This window comes from Poromitra crassiceps (assembly GCF_964638095.1).
Source record: "Poromitra crassiceps genome assembly, chromosome: 23".
Classification (NCBI taxonomy): domain Eukaryota; kingdom Metazoa; phylum Chordata; class Actinopteri; order Beryciformes; family Melamphaidae; genus Poromitra; species Poromitra crassiceps.
In genome coordinates this window covers 4,387,394-4,407,393 of record NC_139639.1, presented here as the reverse complement: position 1 = coordinate 4,407,393, position 20,000 = coordinate 4,387,394, and the positions used below count along the sequence as shown (strand labels likewise).

The following is a 20,000-nucleotide window of genomic DNA, read 5'->3' as shown; positions in this document are numbered from 1 at the left end:
GTGGTGTCTCTGTCTACGTGAGAACGCTGTGTTTGAAACAGCTGGAGGCCTAACTTACTGTATGGATTTTTAAAGTCAATAACATTCCTTTACTTTATATGCACTGTATTCATGTCATACATATACAAATGTCAGTTAGATGTTAATCTGCATGAGAAATAAAGAAAAAGAAAAAAATCTGTTATAACGATCATCCGCTTATAGTGATCAATTTGACCCGTCCCAAGGTGATCACTATAAGAGGAGTGCACTATATACTATATTTGAGTTGGTTATTATTGATTTTGTTTCTTTGAAGTCAGTGATGTTTGTACTCTGTTAGCAGCACTGAATGACCTGCTTGTCCCTCCTGTCTGTCCATCTGTGTGTGTCCAGCTGTCCCGCCCAGCGAGCTGCGGGGAGACGCCATGCGGAGTCTGAGTCTCAGTCGCCAAGGAAGTGATGTCACAGACCGCCCAGGTGTCTGCAGCTCAGGGTGGGCTCTCAACGAGGAGTACAGGGCCCCACGGACATACTCCCCCTGTGTGCCACAGGTATAATGCAATGTGTGTGTGAGTGTGTGTGCACGTATGGGTGTGACCGCTACATGCTACATGCTACATGTACACGCATGACACTTTTATCAGTGCATGCTGCTGTGTTCATACGTGTCTTGTAGCATGTCTATTGTCCCCCACCCGGTCGGGGGGGCGGGGCTATGGGGATGATGCATCGGTCTTGGTCCATTTGTCCGTCGCACTGTAATGTCCCAACAATGTCCCAATGTAAAGTCCCAAAGCAACCACATTTGGCAGGTGGCCAGACCCCGATGTTTATCAGATGGTGGCGCTGTAGCAACTTTTATGTTTTGGCCTATAACTTCTGAACCGTATGGATTCCTTGGTTCATTCTGCATCGATCCGTATAGGCCCCAACCATTTCCGTCTACAAGATTTTCCGCCATTTTGAATTTGGTCCAAAACTTTTCTTCTTCTTCCTGTCCAATCAGCACGTGTGGTGTGGTCTGTCCTGCACAAAAGTCCCATAGCAATTATTTAATAGTTCACACCGCTTTTCATAATATAGTAATTGACTTCCAAAGTTTGGTCAACTGTCGTGGCGCGGGTCGGGTTGTCCTATGCCAACCAAACTTATTCTATGTGTGTAGGTATGTACTCTGAGTTAACTATTTGAAGAAAAAAAAAATCGCCTATAGGGGGCACGATAGCAAAATTTCAGATGTTTAATTCAAACATTTTAAAAGGCCATAACTCAGTGACTGTAGATCATAGGAACAAAATGCATTGATTGCTGGATTCCTTGGGCAAAGTCTGTCTCTATATGGATATCTATCTATTCAATATAGAGTTTTGTCCAAAATGTTTTTTTTACACTTTTTCTTTACTGACTGACACAAGGAACTACATCCCTGTACTGGTGGGGAACAGCATGTGCATTATCTGCTTGGTGATGTATGACATCCTACTCTGTGCGCAACCTCACATGCATGGTTTTACCATATTTGTGTGTGTGTGTGTGTGTGTGTGTGTGTGTGTGTGTGTGTGTGTGTGTGTGTGTGCGTGCGTGCGTGTGTGTGTGTGTGTGTGTGTGTGTGTGTGTGTGTGTCACACAGCATGGCATGTTGTACAGGAGTGACAGTGTTGACTACAGGGGCCCGGACGTGGACAGCGGAGTTGAGGCTGGGAGTGACATGACTCCGCCCACTCCTGGCTTCCCCATCTCTCCGCCCACACCGTATGGTAAGTATGTTCCACTCCCGTCGTTGTAAATCACACATTTCTTTATGATTGAACGTGTATTTGTGAACGTGGTTTTCTTTTAACTCGATCCTCATTTTGCTTTTGTTTTCCAGTGAAAAATATGTCGGAATTCACTCACCTCAGGCAAACGCCGTCTCCTAGCATCCAGTCTTATGGCGGCTACAGAACAGAACATGGTAAGGTCATATTTAGGAATAGACTAGTTTGAGAAAACAAAGCATCACATATAGCTGTAATATATGATTCTTCATTTAGGGTGAAGAAAATAGTCTGAATTATTATTACGGTAATCTGAACACTGGGGGCTCAGAATAAACATGAAACTGCCCATCTTTCGGCAGAGACAAAAAAAGTCACCTGTTCAGGCTACACCTGGGCCCTTCTTGAACTAACATCTTTTCATAAAGAAAAATAGAATAATGTTACTATGTTACATGTGACTTATTCCTTCTCAAACTACTTTCTACAAAGTGCTACTGTAGGCCATCAAAATGTCTTAGCTGTCTTAGATTGTGTTGCATAGTTGTTTTCTCTACTGTTGACAAAATGTGATATTGTGTAAGTCGCTTTGGACAAAAGCGTCTGCTAAATGACATAATGTAATGTCATGAGAAAACAGAACCATAGGAAAGAAAATCTGTTTTCCATTGACATTGAGGTGGTACAGTATATATATATATATATTGAAAACACAGAAATGTCACTCCATTGTGAAGCCTAAATATGGGTTGCCTGACCTTTTTGAATGAGCCTTTAGAATTGAGGCACCTCATTGTGGGAAGTCAAATAATGAACAGAGGGGCCTGTGAAGGAAGCAAATTAAGTCTGTTGTTTGTGTGCAAACCCTTTAACTTGAGCTTTATATATATATGTGTGTATGTATATATATATGTAAGATAATAGAGCTTACATTGTTGTTTGTGGAATTTTAGCGGTTTTGAGAAATGAGGCAGGACGCCTCATGAATGGCTGCACAGGGAGATTCCTGAATCCTAACCAGTGTCGGCTTCCCATGTTTGGTTTGTGGAGAATGTCTGCGTGGTTTACATCCCCAGATGAAAACTTTTTTAGACATAATAGCGATGTTCTTCGGGATGAAAACGGAGCAGTTTTTGTTTCTCTTAGTGTGGATGCTTTAGCTGTGGTGTTTGTCTGTGGTGGAACACACCCTGGGCACAGCATTGTTCTCAACGATGGGGGCGACTTATGTTTTTACAGCACTTTGTGTACCACTGCAATTTGTGGACTTTTTATGTCATTTTACAGAATCATTGTTTACTTGCTCTTTATCAAAGAACTATCTACTAGATAATAGAGCTGGGCGATATGGACCGAAAATCATATCTCCATTTTTAGGCTGGATGGCGATACACACTATCCCCAATACAAAGATCTATATAGTGACTATATAGATCTTTGTATTTTCTACAAAGTGGGGAAATGTTCAGTTGTAAGTCAAAGCCATAATGATGTCGCAAGCGCTTTTCTTAAAACGCAAAGACAGGGTTTCCTTCCCTGTTTTAAAATATACAGCTGCTAGGGCTGGGCGATATGGACAAAATCAAACATCACAATGTTTTGACCAAATACCTATCGATCATATATTGATATTGCGACAATATTGTAGGGATGACGACTGTGGTGCTTTCACAAAATATTGACACAATGAGATTTTTGATAAATAATCATCAGTAATGTGGATATAATGACTAAGTGGGCAAAGACTAAATTAGAAAACTGAATCTTCTGGCTAGCACCTTCACAATAATGGCAACGTTTTTTGTGTGAGATCCGAAATACACAGAACACAGACAAATTGGAGGAATATCTGCTACCTTCGAAAAGCGAATACTAACTCATAGTGAGTCGACTGTTCTGTTTTTTTATTTGCCCAGTAATAGATTAATCATTTTATTTTGAAGGTAAAAAACACCTGGTTTCCTATATTCTGTCTATTTCTAGCAGGATTGATGCAGCTTTATAGGACTAAACTTTAAATGAATGATTCACATGAGTGACATACTGCTGCAAATTGGTTGCATTGTTACAGAATTAAAATCCAGTAAAACCCTATAAAAAAATGCCGGTTTTCTTTGCAGCACTTGCCACTTGAGTTAATCGATGCATCTGGCCGTCAGTTTGAGGGTCTTTCAATTATTTAATATGCGCAAATGATTCATTAATATGTGCTACATTAATAGCGGGCACTTATCGCAGATGATGTATTCTTAGCAAGTCGTTATCAGACTCTGATTGTCGTGATAGTTTACTTACTTTACACGGGGACGGCGTTCTCAGAGATGTTCCAATAACGCCGTTGCCATGTCAACAGAAGGCTCCAAACAGCAACAAACGTTGATGTATGGAGCTGTGTGGTATATAAACTAGGCCCTGAGGTCAAAGGTTACCCACATACAGAGGGGGACGATCTCATTACACATCTGACCCCCCGCTGTCCATCGTGACCCCCTCACTGGCCTGTTTCTATAGCGCTCTGTGTCTGAGCGCTGTTGAAGAGTGGCAGCGCCGCTTACTGTGCTCTCCACCACTCCAGACACCCACTTTCATTCACTGCTGCCGCATCGCCATGGTTACCGCCAGGAAGCTTGGCACAAAAAAACCCTTCTCTTCCTCCATGAACGTATCACAGTGTACACACACACACACACACACACGCACGCACGCACGCACGCACGCACACACACGCACACGGAGGGGAAATGGGGACAAACAGAAAGCAGTTGTTGTTGTCCGCGTTGCACCTCTCATGCCCCATAAAAGTAAACCATGGAAAGTCTGGCGGTAGAGTAGAGCTACATGGAAAGACGTGCTGTCAAGTTGGGGGCAGCTTGCTGTCAACGGCTCCAGGCTCTGATGTGATTCAACAAAAGCTTTTAGATAATGATGTCGGAGGGCTTTGCATTCCGAGCTGCTGCTGCAGTTTGACTGTGATTGGTCGACTCTGATTGGTTGACTCTGTGGTTTATGGCAGAGCTAAATGTGGTGATCTGCTTCATAACAGATCGATAGCTGAGGTCGAGGCAGCAGACGGCGTTTTCATTTTCATTCCAATGTTGATGGATGTGTTATTGGGGGGGGGGGATCCAAAGCTCTTCGCCGAGGGGATTTCTCCATCCCCTGTGACCATGTTTTCATATCGTGTCATCGATAGGTGTTACAGAGTTTAGTTTAGTTTTGTTTCGCTTTTTGAAGTTTCATTCTCCAGACCCATACTAATATCTTTCCTATACCCCATATTTGGTTTCTTCTTTATATTAAATAAATGAAAGAATAGCTCTACCTTGACGAGGAACAGAAGCTTCCGCCCTGATTGTCGATGTGTGTGTGTGTGTGTTTAGGGCAGCATCATGTCTTTATTTACTGTCGCCCTCACGCAGAGCCCCAGGGATACTCCCAGATGATTGGTCACGTCGGACTACCAGATGACGGCTTGCCAGACTCCTCCCTCAGCTGCCACAGGTTGCTAAGCGCCACACGCTCCGCCTCCATCGGTGGGACCCTCCAGCGGACAGAAAGGTAGAGAGGTCCATCGAGTGGAAAGTCTTTGAAGATATGTGTACACTTTGACACATGACGGCTTCATGGCTAATTGCTAATTGATTGCTAATTGATTGGCTAATGGCTAAGTTGATGCAGCTTTTCTGCATATTTACTTTTATGATCCTTAAGCTTTGTTTCCCCCCCCCCCTCACCTCAAGACCACTGATGGGCCAGGCCTGGCCAGAGCATCCCATCCTGAGCCGCCACACCTCCCTGAGCGGCTACCCCTCTGCCAGACAACCAGCCCAACACTCCATGTCACTGGACTATGGCCACCACTCTCCGCCCCTGGCCCACCCCCACCCTCACCCCCACCCCCACCCTCACCCCGCCCCCAACGCCCACAGCTCTCCCCGAAGCATCCAGCGGAGCCACGTGGCCCACTACGCCCTCAGCCACAGCCCCGCTCAGAGCTTTGACGAGCAGGACGACTCAGGCCTGGGCTATGGCACAGACTGCGCACCCTCCACCTCCTCTCTCCTGGGAAATGGAAGCATGGACAGGGATCTTCTGACCTCCATGGATGGAGCGAGTCAGTCGCAGCAGGCGCTCCATGCGCAGCCCCCGCTCCTGCCCCCGCTCCTGCCCGAGAAGAAGAGGGCGTCGGATGGGGACCACTCCCTGGGAACAGCCTCTCCAGCCCTCAGTGGCTTCTCCAGCCCCCACAGCGGGAGCTCCCTCAGCATTCCCTTCCCCAACGTCTTGCCTGACCTCTCCGCTCAGATGCCAGGCACAGCCTCGCCTTTACCAGGTGAGCTAGCAGCTATCAAAGTCAGCTATCAAAGCACCCTGGTTATTCTGCAGCTAATGACCGCATGAGGTGTCACACGGCTTGATTCACCACACATGAATGAATACTGCTACAGTGGTGCTTGGTACACCGGCTAATCATTATGTGTGTTTTCCAGATGTACTGGCCAGCAAACAGCTGACTGTCAAATTTGTGCAAGACACGTCGAAATTCTGGTACAAGCCAGATATCTCAAGGGATCAAGGTAGGCTTCGAATCACTGTCTTTTGTTTCAATGTGATCAAATGACTGAAACTGTGTGTTATTGTGTTTCTCTTCACTCAGTATGTCATTGTGTTTCTCTTCACTCAGTATGTCATTGTGTTTCTCTACACTCAGTGTGTCATTGTGTTTCTCTACACTCAGTATGTCATTGTGTTTCTCTACACTCAGTAGTATGTCATTGTGTTTCTCTACACTCAGTAGTATGTCATTGTGTTTCTCTTCACTCAGTAGTGTGTCATTGTGTTTCTCTACACTCAGTATGTCATTGTGTTTCTCTACACTCAGTATGTCATTGTGTTTCTCTACACTCAGTATGTCATTGTGTTTCTCTACACTCAGTATGTCATTGTGTTTCTCTACACTCAGTATGTCATTGTGTTTCTCTTCACTCAGTATGTCATTGTGTTTCTCTACACTCAGTATGTCATTGTGTTTCTCTACACTCAGTATGTCATTGTGTTTCTCTACACTCAGTATATCATTGTGTTTCTCTACACTCAGTATATCATTGTGTTTCTCTACACTCAGTATATCATTGTGTTTCTCTACACTCAGTATGTCATTGTGTTTCTCTACACTCAGTAGTATGTCATTGTGTTTCTCTACACTCAGTATGTCATTGTGTTTCTCTACACTCAGTAGTATGTCATTGTGTTTCTCTACACTCAGTATGTCATTGTGTTTCTCTACACTCAGTATGTCATTGTGTTTCTCTACACTCAGTATGTCATTGTGTTTCTCTACACTCAGTATGTCATTGTGTTTCTCTACACTCAGTAGTATGTCATTGTGTTTCTCTACACTCAGTATGTCATTGTGTTTCTCTACACTCAGTGTGTCATTGTGTTTCTCTACACTCAGTATGTCATTGTGTTTCTCTACACTCAGTAGTATGTCATTGTGTTTATCTTCACTCAGTATGTCATTGTGTTTCTCTACACTCAGTGTGTCATTGTGTTTCTCTACACTCAGTATGTCATTGTGTTTCTCTACACTCAGTAGTATGTCATTGTGTTTCTCTTCACTCAGTATGTCATTGTGTTTCTCTACACTCAGTATGTCATTGTGTTTCTCTACACTCAGTATGTCATTGTGTTTCTCTACACTCAGTATGTCATTGTGTTTCTCTACACTCAGTAGTATGTCATTGTGTTTCTCTTCACTCAGTATGTCATTGTGTTTCTCTTCACTCAGTATGTCATTGTGTTTCTCTACACTCAGTATGTCATTGTGTTTCTCTACACTCAGTATGTCATTGTGTTTCTCTACACTCAGTATGTCATTGTGTTTCTCTACACTCAGTGTGTCATTGTGTTTCTCTACACTCAGTATGTCATTGTGTTTCTCTACACTCAGTATGTCATTGTGTTTCTCTACACTCAGTATGTCATTGTGTTTCTCTACACTCAGTATGTCATTGTGTTTCTCTACACTCAGTATGTCATTGTGTTTCTCTACACTCAGTATGTCATTGTGTTTCTCTTCACTCAGTATGTCATTGTGTTTCTCTACACTCAGTATGTCATTGTGTTTCTCTACACTCAGTATGTCATTGTGTTTCTCTACACTCAGTATGTCATTGTGTTTCTCTACACTCAGTATGTCATTGTGTTTCTCTACACTCAGTAGTATGTCATTGTGTTTCTCTACACTCAGTATGTCATTGTGTTTCTCTACACTCAGTAGTATGTCATTGTGTTTCTCTACACTCAGTATGTCATTGTGTTTCTCTACACTCAGTATGTCATTGTGTTTCTCTACACTCAGTAGTATGTCATTGTGTTTCTCTTCACTCAGTATGTCATTGTGTTTCTCTACACTCAGTAGTATGTCATTGTGTTTCTCTACACTCAGTAGTATGTCATTGTGTTTCTCTACACTCAGTATGTCATTGTGTTTCTCTACACTCAGTAGTATGTCATTGTGTTTCTCTACACTCAGTATGTCATTGTGTTTCTCTACACTCAGTATGTCATTGTGTTTCTCTACACTCAGTAGTATGTCATTGTGTTTCTCTACACTCAGTATGTCATTGTGTTTCTCTACACTCAGTAGTATGTCATTGTGTTTCTCTACACTCAGTATGTCATTGTGTTTCTCTACACTCAGTATGTCATTGTGTTTCTCTACACTCAGTAGTATGTCATTGTGTTTCTCTTCACTCAGTATGTCATTGTGTTTCTCTACACTCAGTAGTATGTCATTGTGTTTCTCTACACTCAGTAGTATGTCATTGTGTTTCTCTTCACTCAGTATGTCATTGTGTTTCTCTACACTCAGTAGTATGTCATTGTGTTTCTCTACACTCAGTATGTCATTGTGTTTCTCTACACTCAGTATGTCATTGTGTTTCTCTACACTCAGTATATCATTGTGTTTCTCTACACTCAGTAGTATGTCATTGTGTTTCTCTTCACTCAGTATGTCATTGTGTTTCTCTACACTCAGTAGTATGTCATTGTGTTTCTCTACACTCAGTATGTCATTGTGTTTCTCTACACTCAGTATGTCATTGTGTTTCTCTACACTCAGTATGTCATTGTGTTTCTCTACACTCAGTATGTCATTGTGTTTCTCTACACTCAGTATGTCATTGTGTTTCTCTACACTCAGTAGTATGTCATTGTGTTTCTCTTCACTCAGTATGTCATTGTGTTTCTCTACACTCAGTATGTCATTGTGTTTCTCTTCACTCAGTAGTATGTCATTGTGTTTCTCTACACTCAGTAGTATGTCATTGTGTTTCTCTACACTCAGTATGTCATTGTGTTTCTCTACACTCAGTAGTATGTCATTGTGTTTCTCTACACTCAGTATGTCATTGTGTTTCTCTACACTCAGTGTGTCATTGTGTTTCTCTACACTCAGTAGTATGTCATTGTGTTTCTCTACACTCAGTATGTCATTGTGTTTCTCTACACTCAGTAGTATGTAATTGTGTTTCTCTACACTCAGTATGTCATTGTGTTTATCTTCACTCAGTATGTCATTGTGTTTCTCTACACTCAGTATGTCATTGTGTTTATCTACACTCAGTAGTATGTCATTGTGTTTCTCTACACTCAGTATGTCATTGTGTTTATCTACACTCAGTAGTATGTCATTGTGTTTCTCTACACTCAGTAGTATGTCATTGTGTTTCTCTACACTCAGTATGTCATTGTGTTTATCTTCACTCAGTATGTCATTGTGTTTCTCTACACTCAGTATGTCATTGTGTTTCTCTACACTCAGTAGTATGTCATTGTGTTTATCTTCACTCAGTATGTCATTGTGTTTCTCTACACTCAGTAGTATGTCATTGTGTTTCTCTTCACTCAGTATGTCATTGTGTTTCTCTACACTCAGTATGTCATTGTGTTTCTCTACACTCAGTATGTCATTGTGTTTCTCTACACTCAGTATGTCATTGTGTTTCTCTACACTCAGTAGTATGTCATTGTGTTTCTCTTCACTCAGTATGTCATTGTGTTTCTCTTCACTCAGTATGTCATTGTGTTTCTCTACACTCAGTATGTCATTGTGTTTCTCTACACTCAGTATGTCATTGTGTTTCTCTACACTCAGTATGTCATTGTGTTTCTCTACACTCAGTATGTCATTGTGTTTCTCTACACTCAGTATGTCATTGTGTTTCTCTACACTCAGTATGTCATTGTGTTTCTCTTCACTCAGTATGTCATTGTGTTTCTCTACACTCAGTATGTCATTGTGTTTCTCTACACTCAGTATGTCATTGTGTTTCTCTACACTCAGTATGTCATTGTGTTTCTCTACACTCAGTATGTCATTGTGTTTCTCTACACTCAGTAGTATGTCATTGTGTTTCTCTACACTCAGTATGTCATTGTGTTTCTCTACACTCAGTAGTATGTCATTGTGTTTCTCTACACTCAGTATGTCATTGTGTTTCTCTACACTCAGTATGTCATTGTGTTTCTCTACACTCAGTATATCATTGTGTTTCTCTACACTCAGTAGTATGTCATTGTGTTTCTCTTCACTCAGTATGTCATTGTGTTTCTCTACACTCAGTAGTATGTCATTGTGTTTCTCTACACTCAGTATGTCATTGTGTTTCTCTACACTCAGTATGTCATTGTGTTTCTCTACACTCAGTATGTCATTGTGTTTCTCTACACTCAGTATGTCATTGTGTTTCTCTACACTCAGTATGTCATTGTGTTTCTCTACACTCAGTAGTATGTCATTGTGTTTCTCTTCACTCAGTATGTCATTGTGTTTCTCTACACTCAGTATGTCATTGTGTTTCTCTTCACTCAGTAGTATGTCATTGTGTTTCTCTACACTCAGTAGTATGTCATTGTGTTTCTCTACACTCAGTATGTCATTGTGTTTCTCTACACTCAGTAGTATGTCATTGTGTTTCTCTACACTCAGTATGTCATTGTGTTTCTCTACACTCAGTGTGTCATTGTGTTTCTCTACACTCAGTAGTATGTCATTGTGTTTCTCTACACTCAGTATGTCATTGTGTTTCTCTACACTCAGTAGTATGTAATTGTGTTTCTCTACACTCAGTATGTCATTGTGTTTATCTTCACTCAGTATGTCATTGTGTTTCTCTACACTCAGTATGTCATTGTGTTTATCTACACTCAGTAGTATGTCATTGTGTTTCTCTACACTCAGTATGTCATTGTGTTTATCTACACTCAGTAGTATGTCATTGTGTTTCTCTACACTCAGTAGTATGTCATTGTGTTTCTCTTCACTCAGTATGTCATTGTGTTTCTCTACACTCAGTATGTCATTGTGTTTATCTACACTCAGTAGTATGTCATTGTGTTTATCTACACTCAGTAGTATGTCATTGTGTTTCTCTTCACTCAGTATGTCATTGTGTTTCTCTACACTCAGTGTGTCATTGTGTTTCTCTACACTCAGTAGTATGTCATTGTGTTTCTCTACACTCAGTATGTCATTGTGTTTCTCTACACTCAGTATGTCATTGTGTTTCTCTACACTCAGTATGTCATTGTGTTTCTCTTCACTCAGTATGTCATTGTGTTTCTCTACACTCAGTATGTCATTGTGTTTCTCTACACTCAGTATGTCATTGTGTTTCTCTACACTCAGTATGTCATTGTGTTTCTCTTCACTCAGTATGTCATTGTGTTTCTCTACACTCAGTATGTCATTGTGTTTCTCTACACTCAGTATGTCATTGTGTTTCTCTACACTCAGTATGTCATTGTGTTTCTCTACACTCAGTAGTATGTCATTGTGTTTCTCTACACTCAGTATGTCATTGTGTTTCTCTACACTCAGTATGTCATTGTGTTTCTCTACACTCAGTGTGTCATTGTGTTTCTCTACACTCAGTATGTCATTGTGTTTATCTTCACTCAGTATGTCATTGTGTTTATCTTCACTCAGTATGTCATTGTGTTTCTCTACACTCAGTATGTCATTGTGTTTATCTTCACTCAGTATGTCATTGTGTTTCTCTACACTCAGTATGTCATTGTGTTTATCTTCACTCAGTATGTCATTGTGTTTCTCTACACTCAGTATGTCATTGTGTTTCTCTACACTCAGTATGTCATTGTGTTTCTCTACACTCAGTAGTATGTCATTGTGTTTCTCTACACTCAGTATGTCATTGTGTTTCTCTACACTCAGTATGTCATTGTGTTTCTCTTCACTCAGTATGTCATTGTGTTTCTCTACACTCAGTAGTATGTCATTGTGTTTCTCTACACTCAGTATGTCATTGTGTTTCTCTACACTCAGTATGTCATTGTGTTTCTCTACACTCAGTATGTCATTGTGTTTCTCTACACTCAGTAGTATGTCATTGTGTTTCTCTACACTCAGTATGTCATTGTGTTTCTCTACACTCAGTAGTATGTCATTGTGTTTCTCTACACTCAGTATGTCATTGTGTTTCTCTACACTCAGTATGTCATTGTGTTTCTCTACACTCAGTATGTCATTGTGTTTCTCTACACTCAGTATGTCATTGTGTTTCTCTACACTCAGTAGTATGTCATTGTGTTTCTCTTCACTCAGTAGTATGTCATTGTGTTTCTCTACACTCAGTATGTCATTGTGTTTCTCTACACTCAGTATATCATTGTGTTTCTCTACACTCAGTATATCATTGTGTTTCTCTACACTCAGTATATCATTGTGTTTCTCTACACTCAGTATGTCATTGTGTTTCTCTACACTCAGTAGTATGTCATTGTGTTTCTCTACACTCAGTATGTCATTGTGTTTCTCTACACTCAGTAGTATGTCATTGTGTTTCTCTACACTCAGTATGTCATTGTGTTTCTCTACACTCAGTATGTCATTGTGTTTCTCTACACTCAGTATGTCATTGTGTTTCTCTACACTCAGTATGTCATTGTGTTTCTCTACACTCAGTAGTATGTCATTGTGTTTCTCTACACTCAGTATGTCATTGTGTTTCTCTACACTCAGTAGTATGTCATTGTGTTTCTCTACACTCAGTATGTCATTGTGTTTCTCTACACTCAGTATGTCATTGTGTTTCTCTACACTCAGTATGTCATTGTGTTTCTCTACACTCAGTATGTCATTGTGTTTCTCTACACTCAGTAGTATGTCATTGTGTTTCTCTTCACTCAGTAGTATGTCATTGTGTTTCTCTACACTCAGTATGTCATTGTGTTTCTCTACACTCAGTATATCATTGTGTTTCTCTACACTCAGTATATCATTGTGTTTCTCTACACTCAGTATATCATTGTGTTTCTCTACACTCAGTATGTCATTGTGTTTCTCTACACTCAGTAGTATGTCATTGTGTTTCTCTACACTCAGTATGTCATTGTGTTTCTCTACACTCAGTATGTCATTGTGTTTCTCTACACTCAGTATGTCATTGTGTTTCTCTACACTCAGTATGTCATTGTGTTTCTCTACACTCAGTATGTCATTGTGTTTCTCTTCACTCAGTATGTCATTGTGTTTCTCTACACTCAGTATGTCATTGTGTTTCTCTACACTCAGTATGTCATTGTGTTTATCTTCACTCAGCCATTTCAGTCCTGAAGGACAAGGAGCCGGGCTGCTTCATCGTGCGGGACAGCCACTCCTTCAGAGGGGCCTATGGGCTGGCCATGAAGGTGGCCACGCCACCACCCTCGGTCCTCCAGCAGACTAAGAAAGGTACAGTAGATGATGCGGGCCATGTGCACAAAAAAAGGAGGACCTCCAAGCTGACATTTTAATTGACGTGCTTAACACTTATTGAGTCTGCATTGTGAGGCAGGAAGGAGAAAGGAGCCTGACTGTCTGCATATCTGACAGCCAGGAATCTTCTCAATGCTTCCTGGGTGAACCATGCCTTGTTCTCTGTATGATGCGAGATGAAATATTGGGGATTAGAGCAACAGAAGGGACATGTTGTGAATCACACATCACAAAGCCCTCTACGGTTACACACCTCTGTACTTGCCTCCGTGCCTGGAACCTGAGAGTTCTGCCTCTGTTCCTGTGTGAGAGTCCCTCGCTCTGGGTCTCTCTCCTGGGCACTACCACGATATAGCCAGAGCGACCCCTATTGCCAGGTAGTCTTAGATGTGCAGCTAATGTTTCACCTCCTAACAATGGATGTGCCGGGTCTATAAGCCTGCATTGATCCCTGGGCCTCTCCTCCAGGGAAGGTCCCTGCCCCACATAGCTTCCTTCACCTGATGTATATGGAGGAGGGGAGTCCACATCATGCTGCTACCTTCATTTATTTCCTGCTTTGTCTTTTTGTTTGTTTGTTTGTTTGTTTAGCATATTCATTAAGGGGGGAACTCCTCTTGGAACTAAAACAAAGTGTGAGGGACTTCAAGAGGAACTGGCCCAAACACTCCTAGCCAGCATTCTTTGGCCTTTTTTCAATGTGAAAACAAAGACTGACCGATTGAGGTCCCTCACATCTATTTCTCTCCTCCAAAAAATGGGCCCAAGGACATTACATCCCTTAGCAACAAGGACATTACATCCCTTAGCAACAAGGACATTACATCCCTTAGCAACAAGGACATTACATCCCTTAGCAACAAGGACATTACATCCCTTAGCAACAAGGACATTACATCCCTTAGCAACAAGGACATTACATCCCTTAGCAACAAGGACATTACATCCCTTAGCAACAAGGACATTACATCCCTTAGCAACAAGGACATTACATCCCTTAGCAACAAGGACATTACATCCCTTAGCAACAGGAAACAAGTTAAGATACCTTTTCTCGCCAAAAAATAACACATAAGGGTCACCTCTGCCCTGGACCGCCCAGTCCAGCACAATCGTTCAGTTCCCCCCCCCCCTCCTCACACCTGTCCCTTTGTCTGCCTTCAGCCCCCTTTTGCGGTCCAGTGGCACCTGTGGTGACATCATGACACGGTCCTTCTCCACACTCTCAGCTCAGGGCTTTGTGGCTCCTTCACAGTGTGAAACCCAACCCCACCTTAAGGAGAGGGCCTCTCTCCGAGCCCTTTTGTGTCGAGACATTCCTCACATTAGACTCCGCTCCTGCCCCCTCGGAGGCGCTTCTGTTCGATCATAATCCCATTAATCTGTGCAGCGATTGAATGTGGCGATTGAATATGCTTTATGTAACTCTCGCAGGCTGGGAAATTACTCGTTTTGGACTCGAGGCGTACGCACGGAACTGCTATTTAGGTCAAAGCGAACAAGGGCTGTCAGAGAGAGGAACACATTTTGGCTCGGACAGAAAGCAGACTCGTGCTATTGTGAGGGAGACATGACCTCTCATATCTATTCTCCTTTTTATTCTCTTTGTTTCTGACAGGAGGAGATCTAGCCAATGAACTAGTGCGCCACTTCCTGATCGAGTGTACGCAGAAGGGAGTTCGGTTGAAGGGTTGCCCCAATGAGCCCTACTTTGGTGAGTGTCCACTCTGTCTGCTGTACTGGTCGGTTCACAACAGTGACACCCGCTGGTTATAAGGCTGCCCTTACTACACCGCAGATCAAGAGGCCCGTGCACAATACTGCCCTCTCCTGGTCACTGGTGCATCGTGCATGCGGCTGCTGTTCAGTAAACTTCATGTGCAGCATCGTGACATGATGACAGATTAACTGCAACTGCTTTGATGTGTGCTCTTTTACAGGAAGCTTAACTGCGCTGGTCTGTCAACATTCAATCACCCCCTTGGCCCTTCCCTGCAAACTGATCATACCCGACAGAGGTGAGAGTTCACACACACACAATGCTTAATGAGGCTAATGTGCAGTTTCAGATTGATTGTCCAACCTGTTGGGGAGATAAACAGACAAACAGGCAGACACACACACACACACACACACACACACACACACACACACACACACACACACACACACACGCCCAATCTCCATTCACCTTGTCTGAATAAATTATAAAATTACTAAACTAATTTAACTTGGGTAGACCGATCATTGTCTGTCTGTCTGTCTGTTTATGTAGTAATTTTATGTATGTATATATTTATTTATTTTTCTTCTTCCTTCTTACACTTCCGATCGGGGATAAGTACCTTGGCCTGACACCATGTTAACAGGTGTTGTGTCCAAGTCTGTTCCCCCATCAGATCAGTGTTTCCTGTCGCGGTGCCCTTCACAGCTGGGGTTAGGTTTAGGTTGGGTATGGTTATGGTTAGGCGTAATGGAGCCTGGCGGAGATCTGCACTCTACTGAGTGCACTTTTCAAATTGAATTGAATATCTTTATTGTTGCTATACCAGCCAGTTACCACGAAATTAGGTTGCGACTCCCATAGATGCAATAAAAAATACATTACATTAAAATTATAACATGATTACAAAAATACAACAATACAATAGTAGCAGAAGATTGGCAACATGTAAACGGTACGACAGAGTTGCGGCTCAATTTGCAAAGTCAGGCAGTGCTAGAGGATGGTGGTGGTAGATGGAGGTTGAGCTGCAGTTCAATGTTCAAAGTAGCAATGTGCTTCATGTAGCAGTGATGCTCTTCACCGAAGAATCTTGCTGATGATGCATTTGGTTTTGTTTTGTTCTCAGATCCCCTGGAGGATATTGTGGAGAATACCTCACAATCAGTCACCAACTCTGCTGCTGAGCTCCTCAAACAGGGAGCAGGTAATCATCTAAACATCTAGGATCACTCGCTATGAATAGCCATGATGACTGAGCAATGAGGCAAACAACTCCATGGGTGGAATTTGATTATATCTTTGGTGGTGGTTGAAGGGCTTCAAAATCTAATAGCTGACATGTACTAAAATAGAAGAGCACACACAATTCTGAGATGATACAGTAATCTTGAATATTTAATGTTGAATCTCTACATGTACAGTCACACTCATAGTCATATACATAGTATACCTACGTATGTTGTTCTTGTTCCATGTTCTGTCCTGTGGGACTCTGGGAAGTTTTCAATGATGTCTCTGCTCAAAGTCACCAAGGCAAATTGCTGTACAGTTATTGCAACTACGGTAGTGATTAAAGTGAGTCTGAGTTGAACTGGAGTTTAATTGGATTTTCTCCGTCTGGCCCGGCAGCCTGCAACGTGTGGTACCTGGGCTCGGTGGAGATGGAGTCCCTCACGGGCATCCAGGCGGTGCAGAAAGCCACCAGCATGACTCTGAGCTCCGAGCCCCGGCCCACCTCCACCGTGGTCCACTTCAAGGTCTCCTCCCAGGGCATCACCCTCACCGACAACCAGAGGAAGTGCGTACCACACACACACATGCACCGTGCACGTGTGCACACTCATATAAAGACATATCTGATCATATATGATATCAACCAACCCTCCATCTTCTTCTTTTTTTAGACTCTTCTTCAGGAGGCACTACGCTGTCAACACAGTCATATACTGTGCATTGGACCCTCAAGATAGAAAGTGAGTAATGCCGATTCAACATTTTGACACATGCCATTTAAGGACTTAGTTAGCCCAGCCCAGAGCCGTATATATAGAAGAGGCGCGACATCAAATTGTACATTATCGGCTTTATTTTAGCATTCAAAAGTAGCGCGAGACCCCTTCCTGGCTGTTCATTGGCTAATGAGTCACGCATTTTGGTCCTCCGTTGACGCCACTCTCTCTATAAATTGCTCTGGCCCAGCCTATATATAGCCTGCTATGACAAAATGTTTAATAGATAACTTGATTCAAACACTGGCAAGAAACACAAGCAAGGAATATCAACAAACTCAATCCACAAGAAAATCAACTTCCTCAGTACTAATTGTAAATACAGCATTCAGCTACAAAGTAACCGACAAGCTCTAACAAACTAGTAACATGCTCGTTACCCTCTCATCGTAGGTGGAGAAAAGATGGCTGCACATCGGCAAAGTAAGTTATTCTGGTACAACCAGAACACCACTAGCTTTATTTATTTGGTGGTTATCACATAAATCAATTATTTTAAAGGGGATTTGGTCTGTTTGAGATGGAGGACAGTGTCGTTAAGGAGTTTCCTCCACCTCTGCAGGATCTTCGGCTTTGTGGCGAGGAAAAGCGGCAGTGCCATGGACAATGTGTGTCACCTGTTCGCCGAGCACGACCCCGAGCAGCCGGCTAGCGCCATCGTCAACTTTGTCTCCAAAGTGATGATTGGCTCTCAGAAGAGTAAGTAGGCGGTGCCTTGAACTGAACGGGCTGAAACAGGAGTGATGATTGGCTCTCGGAAGAGTAAGTAGGCGGTGCCTTGGACTGAACCGGCTGAAACAGGAGGTAAGCAGACTCGAGGGCTGGAGAGGAACGATGGAGTTCTCTAAAAGTGTAAGCGCGGAAGACGGTGTTGACTGGACGTGAACCCTGTGTGTTTACACTGAGCAGCTCCAGGACATTCAGTGACATCGTTCAACAGGATGCACTCCCATTCCGAGTGAAGACACTTTTTCCTCGAAATGAACTGTAAGGAAGCCAACTCAGAAAGTCACAAAGAGATATGTGTAACCTTTTGCTACTGTTTTACAACCGTGTCTTGTGTTACTGCAGTTTGAAATATTAATTCTGAACATATCCTGTATCCATCGTACAATGGCTGGTTTTCTAATCCTCACAGCTATTTGTGGATAAATTAAGAAACCCCAGTATTGTTGCATGTAAGACTGTGTCTTTTGTCATATTTAACCAAAACAAATTCTATTCAAGCTATTCACATTGTGTAAAGTGGTAACCATTGTAGAAGCTCCTCCACGCTGGCTGCATCTATCCTACCTTAGTGGAGCAGGATTGAGACAATTACTTGGGACGTTTAAACAAGAGCAGCCCACATGTAAAAGGTGGGAGTTCTGGAATGACTATATCTGTAAGAGCAGCCCATATGTAAAAGGTGGGAGAGTTCTGGAACGACTATATCTGTAAGTATACATGCTGCAGGATTATCCTTACTTTATCTATGCAAAGTAAAATTTTATTTTTTTAATCCATCGCATACATGTGCATTATGTATTTGGCCTCTCGGAAACCCATGTGTCTCCATGACACGTTTATGTTAAATAATTGTCTTCCATTCTGCTATGATGTACGTATGTGAATACGACCACTTTGAAAGCTATCGTGAAATGTGTGAGTGTGTTGAAATGAATAAAACCATAGAAAAAAATATTTTAAGTAAACCCTAATATATATATATATTGAGTTGACATGAGTTGGTTTTAAAAACGCATCAGTACTTTGTGTCGAAAACAATGCGAGTGGCATTCCTCTCACCGCTGCCAAATTAGTGTTTTGTATTGTCCTCCATTTGGGAGCGTATTGCCACTAACTGCATTGGAATGTCTCAGTGTCAAAAAATATATCAGTATACATCACTTTGTATTTTTTTTATTTTTTTAGATGGAGGCATCAGTGTTGGTAGAACAAAAATGTTGTAAATGCAGAACTTTATAAGTTCTTTCAAGAAAGAAAAGTGCTCGGTTATGAAGTGTGCTAATAAATTTAGGACACGATATACACTACACCCAGTAAGTCATCTGTCAATGACATATACAATACACTTGTTCTGGGATTAAGATACAGTGTAGCGGCTTATTTCCCCACCAGTTATCAACGTGCAAAATTGTGTATGAGATGATGACCATGAAAATATGCATTCCCTTGTGCTTTGTGTGTAGAGGGACCACCCACAATAAAGCTTTGTTGATATGCTTCCATTGATTATGTACACATTTGTTTATGTTATCGTTTTCGTTACCTACCTGTACCTCACACCTATATATACTAGCTCATGCGAGTGATACATTGTATTGTGCCTCTTGTCTATAACCCGCAACATGAACAGTTCATTTTGTATATTTGGAATGCAATGTTTGATGTGCTCTGTAAATAAACAAAAAGGGAAAAGTCACTTCATCTGTCAATTTATTCAAACCCTTGTGCACCATCGGAGTTCTGTGTACACTTGAACTAATTGTGTCCTCTAACCTGACGAGAGTGCGCAAGATTCAAACATTCAAAAAATAAATATTTTTTCTTCATTACCAACATTACCCTCCTCATCATAGGGACCAACATTTCATTCCTACGCAGAATTGTAACCCTGTGAATGTCAGTTTGTTTACATTATGGCACTGTTTTTTACAGTGTAAAAAGCACAAAAAGTAAATTATTTTCTATCCCATAAATGCAAAATTATCTTACAGGAAGTGTCCATTAACCTGAAT

The 20,000-nt window shown here is 41.8% G+C and overlaps 1 protein-coding gene across 2 annotated transcripts in view; it reads left to right on the top strand.

Moving 5' to 3' along the window:
- Nucleotides 1-19,653, top strand: part of tns3 (tensin 3) — a 70,223-nt gene extending 50,570 nt beyond the window's left edge. Inside the window, exons 15-28 of one of the 2 annotated variants that reach the window (XM_083659824.1) lie at nt 376-533; nt 1,613-1,739; nt 1,853-1,936; nt 5,159-5,297; nt 5,480-6,072; nt 6,230-6,316; nt 13,369-13,500; nt 15,143-15,238; nt 15,465-15,542; nt 16,377-16,454; nt 16,880-17,048; nt 17,155-17,223; nt 17,653-17,682; nt 17,822-19,653. In XM_083659824.1, the coding sequence (XP_083515950.1) occupies nt 376-533; nt 1,613-1,739; nt 1,853-1,936; nt 5,159-5,297; nt 5,480-6,072; nt 6,230-6,316; nt 13,369-13,500; nt 15,143-15,238; nt 15,465-15,542; nt 16,377-16,454; nt 16,880-17,048; nt 17,155-17,223; nt 17,653-17,682; nt 17,822-17,966 (1,985 nt within the window). In that variant the 3' untranslated portion in view covers nt 17,967-19,653. Of the gene's footprint in view, nt 1-375; nt 534-1,612; nt 1,740-1,852; nt 1,942-5,158; nt 5,298-5,479; nt 6,073-6,229; nt 6,317-13,368; nt 13,501-15,142; nt 15,239-15,464; nt 15,543-16,376; nt 16,455-16,879; nt 17,049-17,154; nt 17,224-17,652; nt 17,683-17,821 lie in introns of both variants that reach the window. The other variant, XM_083659823.1, reaches the window with a different exon arrangement.
- The last annotated feature ends 347 nt before the right edge of the window (nt 19,654-20,000 follow it).